We start from the raw sequence: 21604 nt of genomic DNA on the forward strand, positions 1-21604 counted from the left end.
ATTCCCTCTATTTTTTCTGAAGAACAGTGTGTTTTACTGCTTTATTTGTTCTGCAGGCATGCAGTGAGTATTCCCCACTGCCAGGACAGGGCGCTCTTAACTGTGCGACCTGGTGACGAAGTGCTGATGTTAGCCTGGGATTAGGCTGTGTCGAGAGTGACTGGGGGTAAACAGGGAACCTGCTGTAAAGGTGAGGCTTTTCCTGGGAAAACCAGGTGCAGGTGTGGCCCTGTCAGTGTGCAAACTCATCTACTGTGGTCAGTTGTGTAGTAGCTAATGGAAAAAGTCTAAGTGATTTTTGGGCCAGTGCATTTTTACTGTTTTTTGTCTAATGTATCCTAGCTGAAGGAAAAGCATGCAAAGTGAGTTTCAAGCTCTTTGCATGCGCAGGGGCTATGAACATAAGCCTGGGCATTGACAGCAGCAAAGCTGCTGTATCTGTGGCTCTCCCATTCAGCTCAGGCCTCCCGTGGCTTATTTTTGCATCAACAAATTAAGCGTGAAAGCAGTGTATAGCAAGCTCGAAACAGCTAAAAATAAGCTCCATTATCCGCAGAGAAGGGCAGTGTTCCCTTCTATGATTCCGGCTGCAGTTTGAGCAAGCGGAGATTGATCGGTCTAATGTCTGGGGCTCGCCTTTCATAAAAGAAGGGCTGTGGCTTTAAGTAATCACTGACTGCTTGTGCCAATTGCAGAAGCTGCAGTATCTGCCGCTGTTGGGAGCAATCGGCGCGGAAGTAGGATAACCTGCAGAGGCAAGGTCCAGTGTTGCTGCTTGGCTGCAGCCGGACCAGCCTGGCTGGTGGTGCTGCCACCTGCGCGTCGCCTATGAGTGCCGGGGGGCTGAGCGGGGGGCTGCCGGAGCTGGAAGATGGGCTGCTCTAGCAGCAAACTGTGCCTCTATTCTCAGTGTGCTGCAGCAAGGGTAATGAGTATTTGTTTCGCAGCGCTTTTCTGATGGCAGGGAGCTGGACAGGAGCTTGGCTGTGAGCAAGGTGAAAGCGCCCCGGCAGCAGGAAGCCTGGACCTTGTCACCTCCGCAGTGCAGCCATGGGTGCGAAGCGCCTGCCACCAAGCCATGGAGCAGCTTGGCCGTGGCCGTGGCCGTGGCTGTGCCTGTGCTTCTCCCCGGGGTGCAGGTCTGGGGGCAGAGGGGCCTGGCCAGCTGCCTTCCCCTGGCTTGAGGCGCAGCTCCTATGCAAAGCGGGGGATGTATGCTTCTACTTGTTTTGAGCACAGATTTGTTATGATTCTCTTGTTATAAGAAACATCATCTATCTTAATTTTAAGAACCGTGAGCAGTGGGGTGGGTTGTATTCCACTTTGAACAGGGCTGTGCCTTTCCTTCGTGGAAGACTGAGCATTTAGCAAAGTTTTTGGTTCTGTGTTTAAGTAAGCTTAAGATAAATATTTAATGCATGCCTCTTTCACATATGTACTGTACTTTTGTGCCCTTGACAGCCATCAGTTGATTTGTTCTGGAGGCTTATGTTGCTACACACCCATCATAAAATATATAATTAATTGCTGCAAACTAGGATTTTAATTGCAGTGTTATCCTGGAAAAAGCTATTCTTTGTTTTGAAGTATAATTTCCTTAACAACAGAAGAACATCTGTGTATTTTTAACAGCAGAATTGTTATCCTAAATGATTCATATCTTGGCTTCTTGCTCCTGCCTCTTGTTTTCCTACAGAACACATGTAAGTTAATTATTGGAAGGTGCCCTGCTCAGATCACTAGTAACCAAATGTTTGGGTTTGGTTTTTTTCTCTGCAGAGGGAGGAAGCACTGAAACAGCATAAAGAGTTGTCTCAAGAACTAGTTAACCTTCGAGGAGAACTAGGTAAGAATTTATTCTTGTGTTCTTCATGAGAACAGAAATGCAGCACAACAGATCTGCGGAAAGACAGATGCCCTGGTGTTGTAACAGCAGTCACTTAATTCCCTGACTGAATTCTGCTCTGATGCTTTAATTGCTGTATTTCTCTGGAGCCCTGACAGCATGACCCCAGGTTCACTGAATTCCTGGCACTGATCTGACTGTGCCTAGTGGGGCCTCCTTGCAAAACATGTGTCTGATGACCAAAGCACGCACTTTCTTAAAAATGAGAGGATGGCTGACAGTATATATACTTGTGTTTGATCCCTAACTTATTTATACGCTGTCTTCTAGAGATTTGCTGGCAAAAATCAATAAACCTGTAAAATACACTGCACAAAACCTGCATTTTGCCTTAGTGGCTTGTAGGTGAATGAGTGTGAAATTAACAGAAGGAAATGCTATCTGGCTAATGAGATTAAATTTTTGAACTCATCCTAGTGGACAGCTATAGTATGAAATTGAGCTATAATGTGCAGGGGCTGGTTTTGCCAACTTTAAAGCTTGATTTAAGTGCATTTAATGGTAACTTCATGTGATTTATTTGAATTCAAAGCAGAATCATCTTGTGGAGTACAAAAAGTCATTGGATTGAAAGTGATAGCACTTGAAAGTGAAGTCAGCATTTCATAAAAGCACACTTCTGTTGATGAAGCCCCTTTAAAAAAGAAAGAAAAAAACCCGACTTTGAAAGCAGAAGTAATACGTGTGGAGCAGTTTCAGATATGTCACTTACTATTGAAAAGTTGGAAATGTTTATTTTCACATGCTCTGGAAGTTGAGTATTGTCTCAGCCAAACTTGAGTGTGAATGTAGGTCTTGTTACATACAGGTGGTGCATTTAATGTTCAGATTTATTTTTTAGCACTGATTAATAAGGCGGGCATTCCCTGGCAACTACTCAGAGTTGGAAGCTTGGTGGGCAGGGAGGGGTCTTCCCGTCCGCCCAGCTGAAGCAACAGAGCACAGCTTCTCCACTTGTCACTATTACTGTCGTCCAATCTAGAGGATTATGTTAAAGTGCAGCTTTCTGGGAGCTTTATTTGATACTACATAAAATTGCAACTGTGTGAATGGGGAGTATCACAAACAGAAGAAAGCCTTGCAGCCTAAATGGGTAGACAAGAGTACCAAAGACACCGCAGAAACATGTAGCATTTTCTTTCTTGGAAGCTTAGTACTAAAAATCTGAGGCTTTTCTAGAGCTTGATGCAGTCTGGCACCTGTCAAGCTGCATCTTTTAACCTTCCTACTGACGAAGCACCTGGATTGCAGTTTTGCAGATGTTTCAGGCAGGTCTCAGTAGGGGCTGGCTTTGAAAGAGCCTGGCCTTCCTCTGCCTTTGCATCCCTCTGTACTGCCTTGTGCCAGCACTGCCACCCGGGCAGCCATGTGCTGAGCCGTGCGGTGAGCTGCCTGGGGACCTAAGCCAGCTGAAAACTAGGGGCTTGAAGTGCTCTTTTTTCCAAAGCTGCCTGGGCTGGCTCAGAGTGTGGCTGAAGGAGCACTGGTGCCGAAGCAGAGAAAGGGGAAGAAGCAGCAGTGTGGAGGGTTGTGTCCCCTGTCAGCTGTAGCCGGCACTTCTGTCACCCTAAAGTGACAACAACAAAACTAGGATCTTAGTGTGGAAATGGGCTTCTTGCATTCCTACAAAGTTGTGTTACAAACATTATAAACTAGATTTATTTATTTTTATGTACATACGTGTGACTTTCTGGGCAAACCCGTTTGTTTACCTTGTCATGAAAATGACTTCAGAAAGATTGCTTATCAGAGCAAGAAAGTCTCTATTCTTCCGTGTGCTTGCATCTTCAATATTATTTTTCCTTTATCAACCTAGGTACTATGTTTGTCACTTATCAGGAGAGGGAAAATTGAGCTTAGACGGGCAGACCAAAAGCTAGCCAGCGCTTTTGCCCATTACCACTTTTTGAAGTTTTTGTTTGTTTGGTTTTTTTAGAAAGCTTAGTTCTTTCTAAGGGTGCCTCACTCTTAAATGAGCTTCCCATAAACTTGTTACCTTCCTGCTTTGACTAACAGCCTGCTGAGCTCATATGTGGGACTCCTGTTGCAAGAATGTCTTTCAGTAGGTTGATAACAAGAAAAAATGTCAAATGCAGCTGAGCTCGATGGATCTGTGACGCCCGAGTGCACAGAGCTGTCAGCCAGCAATGCTGACCGGTGTGCTGCTGGATGAGGTCGTCAGCCGTTCCCCTCACGGAGCTGATCTTACGGGGTCAGCTCTGCAGGAGCATCTGAGTGGCAGCCTTGGGTTCGCTTCCCTTTGTGAGGTTTCCAGACAATGGTTTCAGTGAGATATTTATCTTCATGCAGCTCCTTTGTCTTAACCACATCACACATCCAGCCTGTCTGTACTTCTCTTGTCAGCATGTAAAGGGAGTGGATTTAATCACAGAAATTTAAAAACTACACAGGTCTTCAATTCTATCTAGCTTTAAAAAGATCTGTTTGTTTGTTTTTTTAAGAAGTTAAATAAATGAAGCCAGCCAGACCTCATTTGTTGACAAGGTGTGAGAAAAGCATTCTTGTAATGGTAGCTTTAGCTGAAAATAATCTGTTTAAATACACACCTGCTAATCAGCTTTCTGTTGCCACTGTTAAATGGATATAGCTGAACTTATGTGAAAGTAGCCTATGGAAATCTTAAGTACCGCAAACTTTGAGTCACACAGTATGATCTAGGCACAGATTGGCTCAGAAAGTTAAGTACAGTTTGAGTCTTATTTTGGCCGTGTGGACATGTGTACATGTTTCGTGGAGTCCCAGCTGCCGTGTTTTTCATGCATGTTGGCTTGCGTTTGGGAACAGGCAGTCTAGGAAGAGGAACCAGGTGTGTCCAGCTCAGTGTAGACTGTGCCCTGCATGTTGCCGAGTTTGAGAGGAATGTCTCCTGAAGCTCACACCCTGCACAGTCTGGACTCCTCAGTTTCTTGCTTTGAGGTTTAATTGTGCATGCTCCCAAGCTCCTTCATTTACCTTGCAAAACTAAATTGGCTTGCTGTCAAATTGTCCGTTTTGCTGGGTTATTCTGTATGACCCTTTCTACCAAAATACCTTTTTGTTTAATGATTTAAATATGCATTACGATCCCAGAACCGGCCTTTGGCAGTGACCGCGTGGCTGCGCAGAGCATGGGGAGGATGGTTACCGGACACTGCTTTTTGCTGTCAGTAGCTGGAAACATGTGTGAGGGTTAGTAATGATGACATATTTGGGGATGGGTTTTCCAAAGAAGTTCAAATTCATTAACAGTTGGGTTCTGAACTTGGGTTTCCTTAAAATCTCCTGCCACAAAGACTAAACTTTGTGCTTTGAATGTAAACACCTTGGTTCTGGGAGCCTGGACCAGGTATGGATGTCCTGTTTGTCACCCGTTTCCCTTCTTATCAAGATGCAAGCTAGTGTGTAAATTACTTCTAGTTACCTGTTTAATTACGTAAGTAGAAATTGCAAGAGCTGCATATTTCTTCAGAGGTACGAAACGACTCCTCTAAATTAATTGCGCTCCAAATTGTTTCAGAGCCTCTTTGCAACTGTGCTGGACATGATCCAGCTCAGTCCTGCTACAAAACAGCAGGTGCAGAGCTGACTCAGCCCGTGCCCGCCTTGGCCCTTTGAAAATTGCCATTCGTGAGCCTTTTTCAGTGGGCTGGAGAGGCTTGCATGTATCCTGTATAGCCAGCCAAATGCCTAACCCTCTCTCGCCCCTCCATTTGCTGCATTGCAATTGATAAACAATATTTTCATCAAAATACCTTTATGCTATTTTTTATTAATAAATGACCTTTAAAATGTTTTGGAGGTTGGGATAAAAAAGACCATTGTGTTTTACAGACAGATGGAGTGAATGTGTTTTAGTTTTCAGGTTTTGGTGATCCTTAAAAATACTCAATAGTAGGTAGACATTTCTATCAATTATTTGGGGCAGGGCCTAACTTGCCACGAGTCATACGCTTGCCTGGCTGCTGACACTGTAGTGTTTGCAGCATTAGGGGATAGGAATTTGCTTTCTGGCAGATACTTGAATGCCTCACATATGTATTCAACCATACCCACATAAATGTAGCTTAAAGCATGCTTTTTTGGTCTACCTGCCTCGTTTCAACTTGCCCAATCACAAAAATATGAAATGTGGCTTAACGTCCTGTACTGTTAGTCTCGTTATAGAAGTAACACCAAGAGAAACTTGGTCATAAACTTGAAAGCATGTTTGGGTAGAAGCATTTCCAATATTGAGAATCTGCCAAAACCATGAATTAATTATTAGATAACAATTTTTAAAAAATACTATATGGAGAAGGAAACGAGCCTTTATGTCTACAGTAGACTTACTGATCAACATATACAATAGATCTTGCAATGTGAAATATAAAGTTAGAGCAATAAAGTGTTACGTGCTGTGACATAGCACCATGCTAAATACTTGATGTTTTCTGGTAATTATCCCCTTTTCACATCCCCCACATCTATTAAAATGCTGCTAGTTTACTGTCCTACTGACCTCTGTTTCAAAACATCAGACAGTCTAATGGCTTTTCATAAATCATAATTAGGCCAGTGAGTGGTTTAGACAACTTTATGAAGATAACTTTTGTTTCAAGACAATTTAATTCAGGATTAAAAAAAAAAATCCATTATGTTTTATCTTCTTAGAGCTATGGTTATGGTGACTCTTAGGGGAATGTAAGTTGATAAATGTCTTTATGTAAGCAGTTTAGCCATAAGGACTGAGTTGGGTGATGAATTGTTTTATAATTAGAATAAGAAAAAAATAAATTTTGTAAGAAGGAGATATACTGCACAATTGCAAGGCCTTATCTCTTGGCTACTTTTACTGAAAATCTGAAATAGATTACTTGGGGATACAAAGGCAACTTTTGTAGTTCTCTCCTTCAGCTGGTGCTACTGTTCATGTGGTTTGGATCTGCTGCCATTTGCACTATGGCAGGGAGTTACCACGTGCCTGGTTCTCCACACTTCTCTTTTGCAGGCATTTGTTTTATGGTTCTGGCGCATACAAAGCTTTGCAATGGAATACCCAAGATGCAAGTGGCCATTGTTAACTACTACAGATGAGTGTTAATATTAGATGTCAAAAACAGCATTTCTGATCTGAAGTTATGCTGTTACCAAATCTCAGAAACTTCCTGCGATTGCCAGAGGTCATGGTTCTGTGCAAAAGAAACAGGATCTTTCTTTGTAATAAACAGGTGTTAAGAACTCTAAAAATACAAATTAATTGCTCCGTGTTGTAATAATACAGGGAGAGACACTGTTGTATGATTGGGAGGAGAGGCTGGGACAACCAAGTGGGGCGGGAAATATTAATGGCTTTGCTATTTGAATAAAGAAGTAGATCTTGCTTCTGCCTGCCAAGTATTCCATTCCATATGCTTTATCCTTAAAGCTTAAAACTGTTCGGTGTGACAGATGAGATTGAACAAACTTAATGGACAAATGGATAGCGTATCTTTTCATCTATATGGCTTGATTTTTCTTTCAAACGCTGTTGGGCCATTTGTCTCCTGTTGTTTTCTTGCTCAAGGTCTGTGGTCTGTTACAATGTGTGGCATAATGAAGATGTAGGATTGCGGAGGGAAGCACTTTAAGAAGGGAAAGAAAGCACAGTAGTCATGTACAAAAACTCTGAAGCATGCCCTTCAAGTGTCTCTGAAGTGGATAAGAAGTGGAAATAGAGATTTTGTGTGTGCTACTGGAAGAGCACGCGTTCCAGTTACAAATTTTTCTTCAAAAATAAGCACCAGTTGAGAAAACTCTAAGTTGGGTAATCATCAAGTTTGGTTAGTCAGTTTTCTAGCATCCCCTTGCAGTGGAAGAGTGGCCAAGCTAAGGCATTAGTTGCCTTTTTCATGGCTTGTCCCTTTCTTAAAACAAGGCAGTGTACAGTCATAAAATACATGATTCAGTCTAGAGATGGATAGGGCTGTGCAAAATACTTGCTGCAGACACTTGAATCTTGAGTATGGGGACAAATTTTGGTTTACAGGACTTCTCATTATTTCAAATTGACAATTCTTCAGGTGCTTTTGCTGAAGCTTCACACGCAGTTTCATGATACTGGGAGCTCAGTGGTGGTGCGGTGCTTCTGCTCCTTGTTTGGATGGCAAGGATTCAAGTAAGGCTTGTGATCTGCAAGGAGGCATTGCAGTCTCCAGCTTTGCAGAAGCCAGATGTTACCTTCAAGGTAACACCACGTTCAAGTGCCAATGCCAGTTTTAAAAGTTTTTGTTTGCCTTTGTAACATTAGTCTTCTCATAAATCTGAATTGCAAACTGGCAAAACAAGAACTGATGTGTCTCTTTTCTTTGACAAAGGCGTGGTTTGCTATTTGTTTTTTTTCTGAAGTGTTTTGCATCATCTGAAGTTCTGTGTGCTGACATCTAAAGATAAGATGATAGCATATTCTTTTAGCTAAATGGAGGCAAATGAATGGCTGTGGCCTTACACATAAAGAATTGGATGCTTGCTTCTTCCTCTGTTGGTTTTAAAGGAAGTGGATAATTTGAAGCATTTTGCTACAGTTATCTCAAATGAGGCATGTGAGTTGCCTGCCCCTCAGCTATACCCCTCTTACGCTGCTATAGATGGTCAGATCCGTTCTGCATGTGGTTGGCTGCGTAACATCTCCATTTGGCCCACTGCCTGGTTCTTTGCATTATAAAATAATGTCCCCTACCTATGATGTTTCCTCGTCCCAAAAAATGTGACAATACAAGCATCTATATTCAATAACATTACGCCAATGTGATGTGATAGAAGTGTGAATGCTAATTTTTCCATTTTTCTCCAAAGGGAGCAGTTATAATAGAAGTTTGTGGAAGGAATAAAGACAGGGAAATAAAAATCTTTCTTGGTGGTGGTATAGAAAGTATAGAAAATGGTGAAATCTGCTTGGGTTGCAGAGAATGTTGTGGTATGTTTCAGTTGAGCCTTTAGTTGTATCGTTGCCAGTCATAGGATGAACAGCCTGGCTCAAATCTGTCCTGATCAGCAGATCTTTCACACAGACCTAGTGCAGAGCTAAGCCTGCTGTTAAAACTAATTCAGGTAGACACATGTGCAGATTGATTTCCATGCAGTACAGCTCACTCCCTTACACTTTCTAGTTCAACTGCAGGTTCCAAGTGATGGCAGCAGGGCTAAGGCTTCTTTACAGTTTCCTTAAGAGAGCGCAAGTATCATTCATCAAGTTACTCACTTGCTCTTGAGCCGTAGCAAAGAGAGAATTCAACATGTCTGTAACTTGAGGCACTCTGCTGGGGCAGGCTGCTTTCCCTAGAGCCAAGCCCAGTACTGCTTTGGGAATCGGTCCTTGAGGATACTGTAATTTATATATCTTAAGGCTTAAACACAGCTGCGGTGAGAATTTCCTGCACTGCCTGTACAAAAATCCTTGAATCTTCCCATGCTTTTACATAGAGTTTATATTTATACTGTTTGGGCAGTGTGCCAAGCTGCTATAAAGTGTGTGTATGCATGACTTCTCCTGTATTTGACTCAAGATCAAGTTAACGTTTTAGTTGATTTTTCTCTTAAGTAGACACTCATCTGACTAATTTATTTTAAACTGAAGCACTAGAGTCTGTGTAGAAGCAGTTCTGCTTAAGGTCAGTGACCACACACTTGTGTTAGAGGTCCTGTTTCACCTTGCTTCCAGGCTTTGGGTGCAGCTGGAACTGCATAAGGCGCTTGCTCCAGTCATATTAACAGGAGGAAAGTTACTCTTCCTATTCGGGCCTGTCTGGCTGGGGTTAGGAATGCGAAATTTCAAACTCAAAAGTACAAGTTACTAACTTCCGTTTTGTCTTTTAATCAGCTGTAAATATGGGGGAGGCAAACCTAGGCAGTCGTCTTAGCTGATCTGTGTGAATATAAATGTAAAGAGAATTACACAACATTTCTTTCTGTTTTCTTAATACTCTGTACTTTCTGCCTGAAACTATTGTGTCTTGCATATTTAAATATCTTGGGCATATGCATATTAGCAGTACGTTTCAGATTGGCGGTTCTCTATCGCTCTGTATCGGGCAGTCCATGTCAGGCTAGAATTGCTTCTCTGCTGCATATCTGACTGAGAGTAACATATTGAACGGATGGTCTTCAGGATATTAAGACCCTCAAATTTAGCTAAGTGGTTTATATATCATAAAGTGAAGTACTCTGACAAATACACTACTGAAATGGGATCAAATTAGGTGAAGTAGCAAATCCAATTAATTTTGTTATTGGAGCACTCCAGTGTCTCTCGTGAGACATTCATTCTTCTATGTCATGACAAACTGTCACACTTGTGCTTTCTATATGGGTTCCTGGCTTAACTAGATTCAATTAATTCTTGGCATAAGAAACATTGAATTCGATATTTTTGCAAAGAGCTTTTCATGTGTCCTTGGAGGTGGCGCTCATTTCATGGGTAAATTATATTTGTCTTTGTATAACCGTGTTGCTGTGCAGAGTGTTCACTATCTTTAATACTTGTAATTGGATCAAGTTCAATGCTAATTTCACCATCTTCATTACTTTTTTCTTTTGACATCTTCAGTAACCACTTCTGCAGCTTGTGAGAAATTGGAGAGAGACAGGAATGAACTGCAAGTCGCTTATGAAGGATTTTTGCAGAAGTTAAACCAGCAACACCACAATGATTTAGCTGAGCTGGAGGAGAGGCTTAAACAGTTTTACACTGCAGAATGTGAGAAACTCCAAAGTATCTGCATTGAAGAAGCTGAAAAGTACAAAGCGCAACTCCAGGAGCAGGTTTGTGACATTTGAAGTAGAAATGTTCTCTAGCAATTGCTTTCTGCTACAAATAAGCTTTCAGATAATATTGGTTTTTTGATTAATAATGGGGTTATTTTATCTAATGTGAAACTCCATTTCGTTGCAACTGTAAAAATACTACTGCACTAAGCTGTCCAGATCTTAAGCTTGTGTTTAAACATGGTGGAGATTCCTTGTGTTCTGCAAGCTTCAATGACTTCTGAAGTTCCACTGGATTATTTGAGGCAGCTTAAGGTTTAAGATTTATAAAGACACACCTGGCCTGTGACCTTGCTTTGCAACAACTCCATGTGTGCGACAGATGCGTACATCTTCCTGCTGGTAGTGATAAACTGTAAGGCATCGTTCTCAACTATTAGGTGTTGTATGTGGCTTAGGTTTTTCTGTGACCATCTGTTAAGTGCTACCTAGACTATTTAAAACGTGCTCGATGTACTGCGTAAAGCCATTAGAACAATGCTTTAAATGAGGGTTAAGTTGACACATGTAAGGCAGGGGGGAAATCATGTTGTCTTATTGCAGGTGGACAACTTAAATATCACACATGAAAACTTTAAGCTGGAACTTGAAAACAGCCACTCGGAAAAAGTAGAGGAGCTGAAAAAGGAGTATGAATCCTCTTTTTCAGGCAAGTATTTTGTATTCAAGTACATATGCTAGAGTAGTGCTAGTCACAAACAAAATTATTCAGACTTTTTCATCTATATGTCCATTTCATTGTTCTTGGCAGTCAGCTATTTTTAAAAACATTGGCTGAATCCTTCTTTTGGAACTGAACAAGTCTCATTTTAAGTACAGAAATAACCATGATCCCGTTGTAGTTGAATGAAATTTTTAAAACAGTTTAAGAGCGGAACATGACTCTTTCTTTCAGTAAAAGATGCCTGAATTGCAGTCTGCCCTCAAAAATCTCAAGTTAATGAGTAATTGCTCCCACCCCCCTATTTCTATAAGGAGCACCTCAAAATTGAAATTGAGGATAAGTAGGGTTGTGTGCTTTCTGGACTGACATGGGAATGTTGAGAAATATTACACACCGTTTACAGTGTACTGGGGCAAAGGTGGTTTTTCAGGGAGGGGGTCATGGGCGTGCTCAGTTTTAAATGGCATTGCATCTAACTGATTTAAGTGATGACGATTTCCATCCTCCCTCCAACTCCACTTGATAGCCAAGTTTCTAGCGATACTTTTGCGTCATTAAAACTGGTGACGCTTCCACTGCAATCAAAGAGCAAACTCCTCTTCGTGACATCTCCAAAGCAGGAAGAGAAATGTTTTTCTAGATGGTTTTGGAAGACAACATTTCAACTCTTCCTGTGTTTCCCATCAGAAACTCGGCCTTTGTCAGATGTGGCTCTTGTGCTCAATTCATCCATTTGCTCCATGTAGATGAATGCTTTCAAAATTGGTGTGCTGTCAACTAATGAAATAGATATGTGAGGGGACAACCAACAAATCTGAAGCAGCAATAAATCTGATACTGCGTACATGCTTTGGATCAGTTGATGATAAATGTTCTTTTTGTGTTTTCATTGACTCTGCATCTGTGCATATGTGTATTGGCTGGCTTTACGTACTGCTTCTTTTCAAAAAGAATTTTCATGTCTTATGCGGTATTAAAAATCTGCAAAAATAATTTGTTGCAGAGCTCAAGAGTGCTCATGAATCTGAAAGGAAGTCGCTTGAAGATTCCTTTAAAGAGAAGCAAGAATTGCTAGAGGTTTGTTAAGGGTTGGGGTCATTGAGACAGTCTAAAACTTAAAAGGCAGTTTGGAGATGTGCACTGAATTCTTGGCTAACTATACCATCTCTTTTCATTTCAGAAAAAAATCGATGAATTAAAATGTGAAAACAACTCTCTGAGTGAGAAGTTGAAATTAGAAGAGCAAAAACAAATAGCCAAAGAAAAAGCCAATCTTGTAAGTCTTGATCTTCAAAAGTAATGCAGATGAGCAGGTCTTGTAAGCCTGGGTTTATTTTATTGCATAATATGAAAGGTTTGCAGTCAACCCTGATAGGGCTCCCGTGCTTATTAATATTTTAGGTAAATGGCTCGCCTGCCAGAAGTTTCTCAAGCACTACAATGTTGTGGATTAACCTTACCAATATAAATCTACAAAGCTGCTGACTATCTAAGTCAGTGGTCGAAGTTACAGCCTAAGTTAAATTGAAGACCTACGTGTACACAAAATTTGTACCATAGCTTTCTTCTAGACAGTTGATAAATATTGTAATGGCGCTATGATCAGTGTGGGCTTACATCACTACTACAAAACTCACTTCTTGTACTTGAGTATTTAATGCATTTATACAAACATTGATTCATACGTGTTGCTGATTTATCCTTCAGATAAACTTGTATTTTTTCCTGCCTTTCTTCCCAAGGCTGCTGTTATCTGTGATGCTCCTGGGTTAGAAATGTGCTCCGAAAGATGTTTTTCATGCACTGGGACGGTTAGACACAAACATGCACATCTTTCCGGTTACCTGGAAGTAACTGGAATACCACTAGTATTGCTTATCCCACGAAGAGAAATTCCATGCTTAAAAACTCACTTAGGATGTTTCCAGTAGAAGTTGCCCTAGTTTTCACTGGAATTTATTTTTTCTCTTACCGATTATTCTAGTGGCAGGACAGAGCTGCCGCAAGAAGAATCTGCAACCACAGTATGTTGCTGTGGTTGGGAGAGATGATACCAAAGAGAACGTGTTGTACGCTGCACTTGGGAGTTTGAACTGTATTACATAGGCGTGCTCAGATGTTTAATTTAAAGGAGCAATAGTCAAGTGCCTTTACATAGTTGCAAATGCACTTTGCATTCTGACAGCGTAAGACTCATCATAGGCTTGAGGCTCCTCTATGGAGAAATACTAATTTGACCCAGTATATTCTTCCATACTAAACACAGATTCTGCACTATCAGAATTCCCATTAGCCCTTTGCAGACAGAGGTGTATTTCCAACTCTCCAGTATTACTTAGACAAAGTCGCTTGATATTCCTAGCTTTTTTGCTAAAATCTTACCTAGGCCTTTCAGTCTTTTTATTTGGCTCTGTGTTCTTCTATGAGTAGCTAATGTGGTGGCTCGATTTAACTTTAAAAAGACACTTTAAGACCTTTGGGGCAGAGGAGGGAAAGAAAAAAAATGAAATTTTGAACATACTGTAAGCTGCATTTACACTTTTGAGGATCACTTTTCTCGCTAGCTCCTAGATTCCGTGTAAAGCCACAAAAGGGAGGAACGGAGTTCAAATTGTCTGCCGCCTCCTCTGAGGCAGCACAGCACACCCCACCTGCACACAGACTTCGGTTCAAAACAAGAATCGCTGATGCCACAGCCCTTAAAAACAGGCAGGAGAATGAAGTGTGTAGGTGATGAGGCCCGTGTTACCTGTGAAATGTACTGGCTCTGTCCTTGTGGGACTGCGCCCCACAAAACTGCAGGCATTGCCCGCTGAGTCTTAGGTTTCTGATGCGGCAGTGAAGCTGTTACTCAATGCGGTACACCAGTATTCTTACCCAAATATGCTAAAACAAGTTTTGTTTGTTTTTAAAGATAAACTTAGTTACACAATGCACTTAATCATTGATTCATTTCTGTTTGTGTTCCACTTGGACTACCTGGAAATGGACAGAGACTTGCTTTATTTCTCCTTATTTTGCCTGTGACTCTTTGCCTTTGAAGTGTAGAGAATATGTATTACTCTGCAGTGTGTGACTGGTTCCTTACTCTGGAAAAGAGGTCCCTGAGGAAACCAGATCTGACCCTGCCCTGTCCCCTTCCTGCTCTCCCCTCCACCTCCTGGAAAACACCAAAAAAAGGAAAAATACTGTATTGTAGATAAGTCATGGATGTACGGCAGCGCAAGATGTTTATGTGCAATGGCATTGCTGGGCTTTAAGAAGAACAGAAAATAAAAATTTTCAGTTTCTGCCCATGAACCAGCTACCTTCAGACTCAAAACAGGGAAAATCAGCTACAGTCAAGTTCATAGCTTTAAATTTCTGGTGCTTTTTGAACTGCTCCAGCATCTGAAAACTCGTCAGATGTTTACTCTAATTACCTCTTGGGATGGGTTATGAGTAATATGAAATAAATTTTGGAACTCCTAGCCTTAAAGGAAGCCTTTGGGCACTCCTGCAAAACAAGTTTTGCTGTGGTGGCTTTAGTGCCTGCCTTTGACTCACAAGGGTTTTTCACATTTGTGCATAAAGTGTTTTCTGAACAGCTTCAAAGGAAAACTGCAACTGTCCACCTACGCCAAAGGACAAACAAAATCAGAGGAGAAAGTGGTAGCAGATCTTTTTTTTTTTTTAAATTCTAAACTATTCAACTTGATTTCACTTAGAACAAGTAACTGTCGTTACCATATTTATTTTCTTGCTCTTTCTAAATAGCAGAGAAACACTTAAATTGTTCCTGAAATTCAGGGTACTAAGCAAACTGTGGAAATCTTTCAGAAAAACCCGCAGATTATGTATCTGGAACAGGAGCTGGAAAGTTTGAAAGCAGTGCTGGAGATCAAGAATGAGAAACTCCATCAGCAGGATATAAAGCTAATGAAGATGGAAAAACTGGTGAGTTTTTCTTGGGGTCTGGCAGGTTTGGGCCGTGTCTGAGTTACGTTCTGATAATGAGTTCAGGCTGGTCAGACTTCCGTGCGAGGATTAATTTTTTTTGTTTGTTTAAAAGGAAACATGGAATGATGACGGGACATGCCCACATTGCAGGTACAATTATATCTGCATTGGGCTGTAACGTAAAGAGGGGGAAGGAAGCACCAGACGCTGTAAATGACCTTTTAACTGCTTAAGTCAACTACTGGTTTGCATAAACTATTGCTGAGTTAGTACAGGGTTATCTGGGAGCCTCCTCCACATTTCCTTTCCTCTTCCCTCTCTTCTCCCCCATCCCCCAAATGACAAATCCTTACCTGCTACTTTTGCTTGAGGGTTATGGAAGATAGACTGCACTGTCAGGAAAACATTAACATGGAAATTATCCTAATTAAACAAGAAGGTATCAAATATGAAATGGAATAAATGTTTTCATCTAAGGTTGATGAGCTTAGGTCAATCCCTTTAGCTATTATCTTCAAGCTACTACTTTAGCTGTGCGGATTTGCTCCTGATCTGTGCATAATTCCACGTGAAAAGGCAATTTTGGGGGCAGAACTTGTAATTGCTTAGTATGCTCTTATTTGTGGCAGGACAGGGGCCTTATCCTAGGTGGGGCCTTTGAACACTGTTGTAATACTTGCTTAAGCAAGATTTTAATGAGGAAGTACAGAAGGAGGTTTGGATACAAAGGAATACATTCATGTCAGTTGTTCGGTATTGTGTGGCATCGGACGTTGCCCTGGTCTACAATTACTAGTAAATTACTAGTAAACCTTCATCTTTTCTGACAGACGCTGGCCACAGCGTAGAAGCCCTTGGACCATCCAACCATTTAATCGCTGGTTTTCGTTAACTTTTGATAACGTCCTGCAGCAATGAGGTGGAATCAGGAGAGCAACAGGGAGAGCTGTTTACGCAGGGGAGCTCTTGAATTTGTCACATTAGCGTGTTATTTCTAGACAGTCTTCTGTCCGCAACAGCTTCTAAAACCGCTGCCTGTCACTGGCAGAAGTTACTAGAGCGTGCTGGTGAACTAGTGGATCCCTTATCCGGTCCTCCTTTGTTGGCATCTGATCAGCACAAGTGGCAAAATGCCACTGTTAGGCAAGGATAAGGTAGGTAGGATCTATCTGACCATTACAGAATATTAAGCCGTGATGGCGGGTCAGCCTCACGGTACTCCAGGTTTTTGCACTTACCGTAACAAGGTCTGCGAACTCCAGACTATGAACATCTGTGATAGCTCAGTCGGTATCTTGAGTGCATGTATGGGTTTCATTTGTGAAAAACCGTGACCTTTTTTTCGTAGCTGGAGAAACTCACAATCTTAATGGATAAATTAAAGAAGGTTCAGCAAGAAAATGAAGAACTAAAAGCTCGGATGGACAAACACATGGAGCTTTCAAGGTGAAAAATATTTGTGGACTTCTAGGTGTTCTTATGAACCAGGGGAAGGTGTTCCTGCGACAAGAAAAAAAATTCTCTGTAAATATTAGTGACTGGGATTTTGTAGTGCTCTGTAAAAGAACAGGCCCCTTTCTTCCCCACTTGCATTCCTATGTAGAAGAACAAGCAGGAACAGATTGTAAGGGGGTAAAGGCTCGGTATGTTCTTCGGTGCTCCAGAACTGTTTCAGGGAAGAAAAAGCAACTCCAAAATACCATCTTGTTATAGACTGGCTCTTTAAGTATTACTGGCTTGTGAGCTAAACCTGGTTTTACTTATAACCAGCCACCTCAGTTGAGTGATTTATCCCCCGTTTAATCAGTGAAAAGACCAGTGTGTTTTATTTAGCAATAATGGCGATATTTAACATCAATAAAATGGGTCTGAGGTTCTCCTAACTTCAACTATTGCTTAAATGGATGGGCGGACCCTTCCAGTTTGAAGGAAACTAAAGAAATGCAGCTTCTGTGTAGAGCTGAGCCTGCGGCAAGACCCAGAGGCTCCAGCATGGCCATTTCAAAGCATCTGTCATTTTAAGTAGGACAAGTCTCACTTTCCAGATGCTCTTTCTGGTCTTCAGGAATGTTTCTTATCGGTACTTTCTCCTGCTTTCTGCAAGCTACCGGTTTAAATCCAGCAAGGATGAGAACATGCTAAATCCTCGTTTTAAGGAGGTAATTTAGTTGTAAGCCAAGCAGGGGTTTATGCAATTTCAAAGCTTTCTTTAAGTTCAGTATTGTAGCCTCCAACTTGGGTGATGTGTTCTGATGTAAATCTTACGCTTGCAGGCAACTTTCTACGGAGCAAGCCGTCTTACAGGAGTCGCTAGAGAAAGAATCAAAAGTAAACAAACGCCTGTCGATGGAAAATGAAGAACTTCTGTGGAAGTTGCACAATGGCGACCTGTGCAGCCCAAGAAAACTGTCTCCCAGTTCTCCATCCGTGCCTCTGCAGTCCCCACGAAATTCTGGTAACTTCTCTAGTCCCACAGTATCACCGAGATGACATCCCTTGAGAGAAAGAGGGGATTGCATTTCATTTGTGACCTGCAGAACCGATCCTAACTTTATTCACAGGAGCAAGAGCTATATTAGCTGACCGACTAAGCATAACTGGAAACTAGTTGGTGCAAAAATGGCGATAAGAGACTGAGAACATGGGAGTGAGACACTCGCGTTGCTCCTCCCAAAAAGACTTGTTTATGACCTCTATGGACATTGTTGCACAAAGCACTTACAGAGCAAGGAAAGACTTGTTCGTTGCCTTCTCACCTAACTATAAGAAAAAGCTCAGGGGCTTAGAGATAAAGATCACAACCTTTATAATACGTTCCTTATCACAGACACTTTTTTAAGGCCGTGTGTATGCGTGTGTGCGTGCGTGTGCTGTGGATGGAATGGATGTAACACACTGTGCGTGTGTCTAATGCTGCCTTCTTTGCTGTGTATGTAATAAAGGATAAAAGCTGAAGACTATACATTGACACGTACTTCCTTACTAATGTTGTCAGTACGCATGCTTTTAGCAAAGAGTACCCTCCCCCCAGAATGAGGATGAACTGCCACGAGCACTATAGGTTAGTTTCCTTCATCTTTCTGGCTTCGGTGCAGTAAAAAAAGGCACGACAAGCTTGGTCAACTGACTCATTAGTCTCTTGGCTGACCTGAGTATGCAACTTTGAATTTGTTTTAAAAGCAAACTGAACTGCAGCCGTATTTTGCATGGGTTCTTTGTTTAATATCCATGCACAACCCTGCCACTTATGAGGAGACATGTTTTGCAGAATACAGTGGATTTTGGCTTTCAAGTCAAACGGGGCTGTAGTCAGAACCACGGTAGCCCTCCAGGCCAGAAGTTAGTAGTTGAGTTGCAGGTTTAGAAACCTAGACCCTACCATCTTACCTGCTGAAAAGGAATCGCTTATTTCCCCAAAACAGCATGTCCGTTGCTGAGGCCGTCTGCTAAGGATAAACTAGATGTAGATTTGAGAGCCAAAGAGAAAAATGCAATAATTGTCATCAGGTGCATTCTTAAGTCAGTTGTCAAGAAGAATCTTAAGTAATTCGTGAATTCCAATGTATCTGGTGACACACTTTGCCTTTTTAAGCATTAGCATTTGTATTAACATTCTTCAGGGTTGGCTAAATTCACCTGAGGAAGAGGGGGAAGGTGGCAGCTGTGTGTTTATCGTGCTAATTCTGCCATACCTTCCCTCTTAGTCTGCAGGATGTCAGTGTCTTGCCAGTTCATTTGGCAAAAGATCCTGTACAAGAGATTCTGTAGAGTAGGGAAAAAAGTTGTCCTGGCTGCTGGAACCGGAGGCTGAGGGCATCAGTGTTTCTGGAAATGTCCCGTGCTGAGCTTCAGCTTCAAGGTAATCGCGTAGCCTTGCTACACCCTTGCTCAGACCTGTTTAAGATGTCTCCGTTGTACCTACTAAACACGGTTCAACTTCAAATTAGTATTACAAAACACTGTCTATGCTTACAATAGCTTGGGTTTTACAGTACCACTTCCAGGACCACTGTTATACTACTGCTTAGCCAGTGCTGTTAGCTAGCTGCACAGGTAACTGTTACGGTAAATTGTACCTGCTGAGTTTCCCTGTGTTTTTTGGTAGCGTGGGGACAGGAATGAAGGGGATGGAAAGACCGGTGAACTACTTCAAACCGTTTTACCCAAGACTTGGAAAATCTTGGCTAGTAGTGGGGAACACAGACATCAACAGGACTGTTAACAGTGCTCATACAGTAAGTAAAGTTGTCATATACTTAACTTGTGATTGACTATTTAACCCTTAAATTTATTTAATTTTCCATAACGTAAAAGTGAAGGGTGCCGTTTCTGTGGAACATTATGCTCTCTTTTAATCCTCTTTAGGGCACTGTACATACCACTGTTAGTGGTGTCAGTACTTAAAGCGTTTTCTAGGGGTTTCAAATTTAACTGTGAAAATCCTTTGTGGGCTAAAACTTGGCTTAAAGTGTATCTTGGAACATTCTTATTTTCTATGGTCAAAGAGATTTGATCACATGTATTTGAGCTGAATGCTTACAAAATAAATTTTCTGTACTGATTGAAGGGTTTTTTCCTCCTGCTTCTATTAGGCAAATGATCTTTAATCTAAGGAGGAACGTTCCTCCGAATAGTGAAAACTCTCAGTACCTGTTCAGCACAGCAGAACAGCAATAGTGAAGCTTCACTGCACAAATTATTAACGTCCAGCTAACCCTTAGAAAATTGTAACTCTACCCTTGCTACCCTCATGTAGATGGAAGTTACACAGAGCTTGCTTGTGATTATCAGCGATTCAGTTTGAGATGGCTGTTAAAAAAAAAAACAAACCAGGAGAATGTAGATAATGTTACAGAATGAAGCAATAACACAACACTAGAGTGCAGTTGGCTTGATACAGGGACCCAATGCGCACGTGCCTGGTAGAGGCATCCTGCCGGACTCATCTTACTAAAATGCTCACCTTATTCAGGAAATTTTTTGTGTGAGAAAAGCCATGTAGAGTTGAGCAGTCTAACAGGTCGCGTCACAAGAACAGTTGTCTAGCCACTGGTAAGAACTTTATTATCTTAGTTGCGATGTTAGTGCCTCAAATAAAACATGCAAGAAGAGTGCATCCAAATGTTTGCAGGTCAAATACAGCGCACCCCTCCATGTAACAGAGAAGGGGAAAGAAAGCTTTTCCAGGCTACCAGTACAGAAAACTAAGTATGGTATAGTAAATAATATGGAGACTGTTAATTTGTCAATGGTTTCCCTCCACAATACAGGAGGCTCCTCACCTCTAAACTTCTTGCAGGTAGAATCTTCAGTGCTCTTACGAAGAGATGAAGAGTCCTTGTATATAGAAATCAGACTACAGAAATACTTGTTCAGTGTTTGTCCTGTTGGTCCGAAAGAATTAAATAATTCCGTTCATCTGCAAGCACTGTTTCAATATTTGTTTCTGAGTATTAATATTTCAAGCTTTAACTTAAATACCATGTGTTAGCAAAGGCTTCATTTGATCCAGGAACTTTTACATATTTCTTGGTAATTTCTTTAGCGTAAAGTTTCCTTCAGGAAAAGCTAGAAACCTGCTCACCATAAATACATGCCAAAGGTCTAGTGCTAGTCAAGCAATTAAACGAGTGATTTTCTTCAGGTACTCAGCCTTAACTAGTAGTTCCAACTCTAATGCTAAGTTTCAAAGGCAGTTACAGTGACACTTGTATCTGTACCAAACAGTTTGTTGTCATTCAGACTATCCATAACACGGTTCACCTCCCTTCAGTACTTTTCTCTAAAGGTCTTGGTATGAGTTGCACTGTACTTGCTGTGAAATTTGAGGTGAATCATTTCCTTATGCTAACTGAAGACTTGGAAGTTTCTCATTACAAACACCAAAGACACTTGCATGGAAACGGGTATCGTGCAATTCAGGCAGGAAATTCCTTCTAGACCACCGATCTTTAAAACTGTAGTTGCCTGACAGCCAGGAAATCATTTAGGGCTGAGCTGGAGTTAAAAAGGTCATCAGAAAGTTGCAATAATCGTCGAACCCTTAAGAAACAAATACCTTCTGTCCATCGCTGCCGCCTTGCCTTAGCAGAGCCGTGACTGAGGTATGGAAACAGAAGTAACAACACTGGCAGGTTTAGGCATGTGACTTTGACAAGTCATTTAAATTTCACTTCCCGGGCTTCATTGTCTTACCCTGTGTCACTGTTCATTTATGTGGAAATGTGTCATCGCATCAATGTAAAAAGAAGCAGGCCTGCCCAGGAGGCTTTTGGTAAAGTAAGAACTATGTAAAATATATAGTAAAATAATTCTCA

At 41.5% G+C, this 21604-nt stretch overlaps 1 protein-coding gene across 3 annotated transcripts in view; it reads left to right on the forward strand.

Annotated features, from left to right (window-relative positions):
* The window catches only part of MTUS1 (microtubule associated tumor suppressor 1), a 92442-nt gene extending 74195 nt beyond the window's left edge, over window positions 1-18247 (forward strand). For all 3 annotated transcript variants that reach the window (XM_009335127.1, XM_009335129.1, XM_009335128.1), the window contains 8 exons: window positions 1780-1846; window positions 10467-10681; window positions 11228-11333; window positions 12352-12425; window positions 12529-12624; window positions 15168-15284; window positions 16636-16733; window positions 17561-18247. In XM_009335127.1, the coding sequence (XP_009333402.1) occupies window positions 1780-1846; window positions 10467-10681; window positions 11228-11333; window positions 12352-12425; window positions 12529-12624; window positions 15168-15284; window positions 16636-16733; window positions 17561-17777 (990 nt within the window). In that variant the 3' untranslated portion in view covers window positions 17778-18247. The remainder of the gene's footprint in view (window positions 1-1779; window positions 1847-10466; window positions 10682-11227; window positions 11334-12351; window positions 12426-12528; window positions 12625-15167; window positions 15285-16635; window positions 16734-17560) is intronic.
* The last annotated feature ends 3357 nt before the right edge of the window (window positions 18248-21604 follow it).

This window comes from Pygoscelis adeliae, unplaced genomic scaffold (genome assembly GCF_000699105.1).
Source record: "Pygoscelis adeliae isolate BGI_AS28 unplaced genomic scaffold, ASM69910v1 Scaffold21, whole genome shotgun sequence".
NCBI classification, from domain to species: Eukaryota; Metazoa; Chordata; class Aves; order Sphenisciformes; family Spheniscidae; genus Pygoscelis; species Pygoscelis adeliae.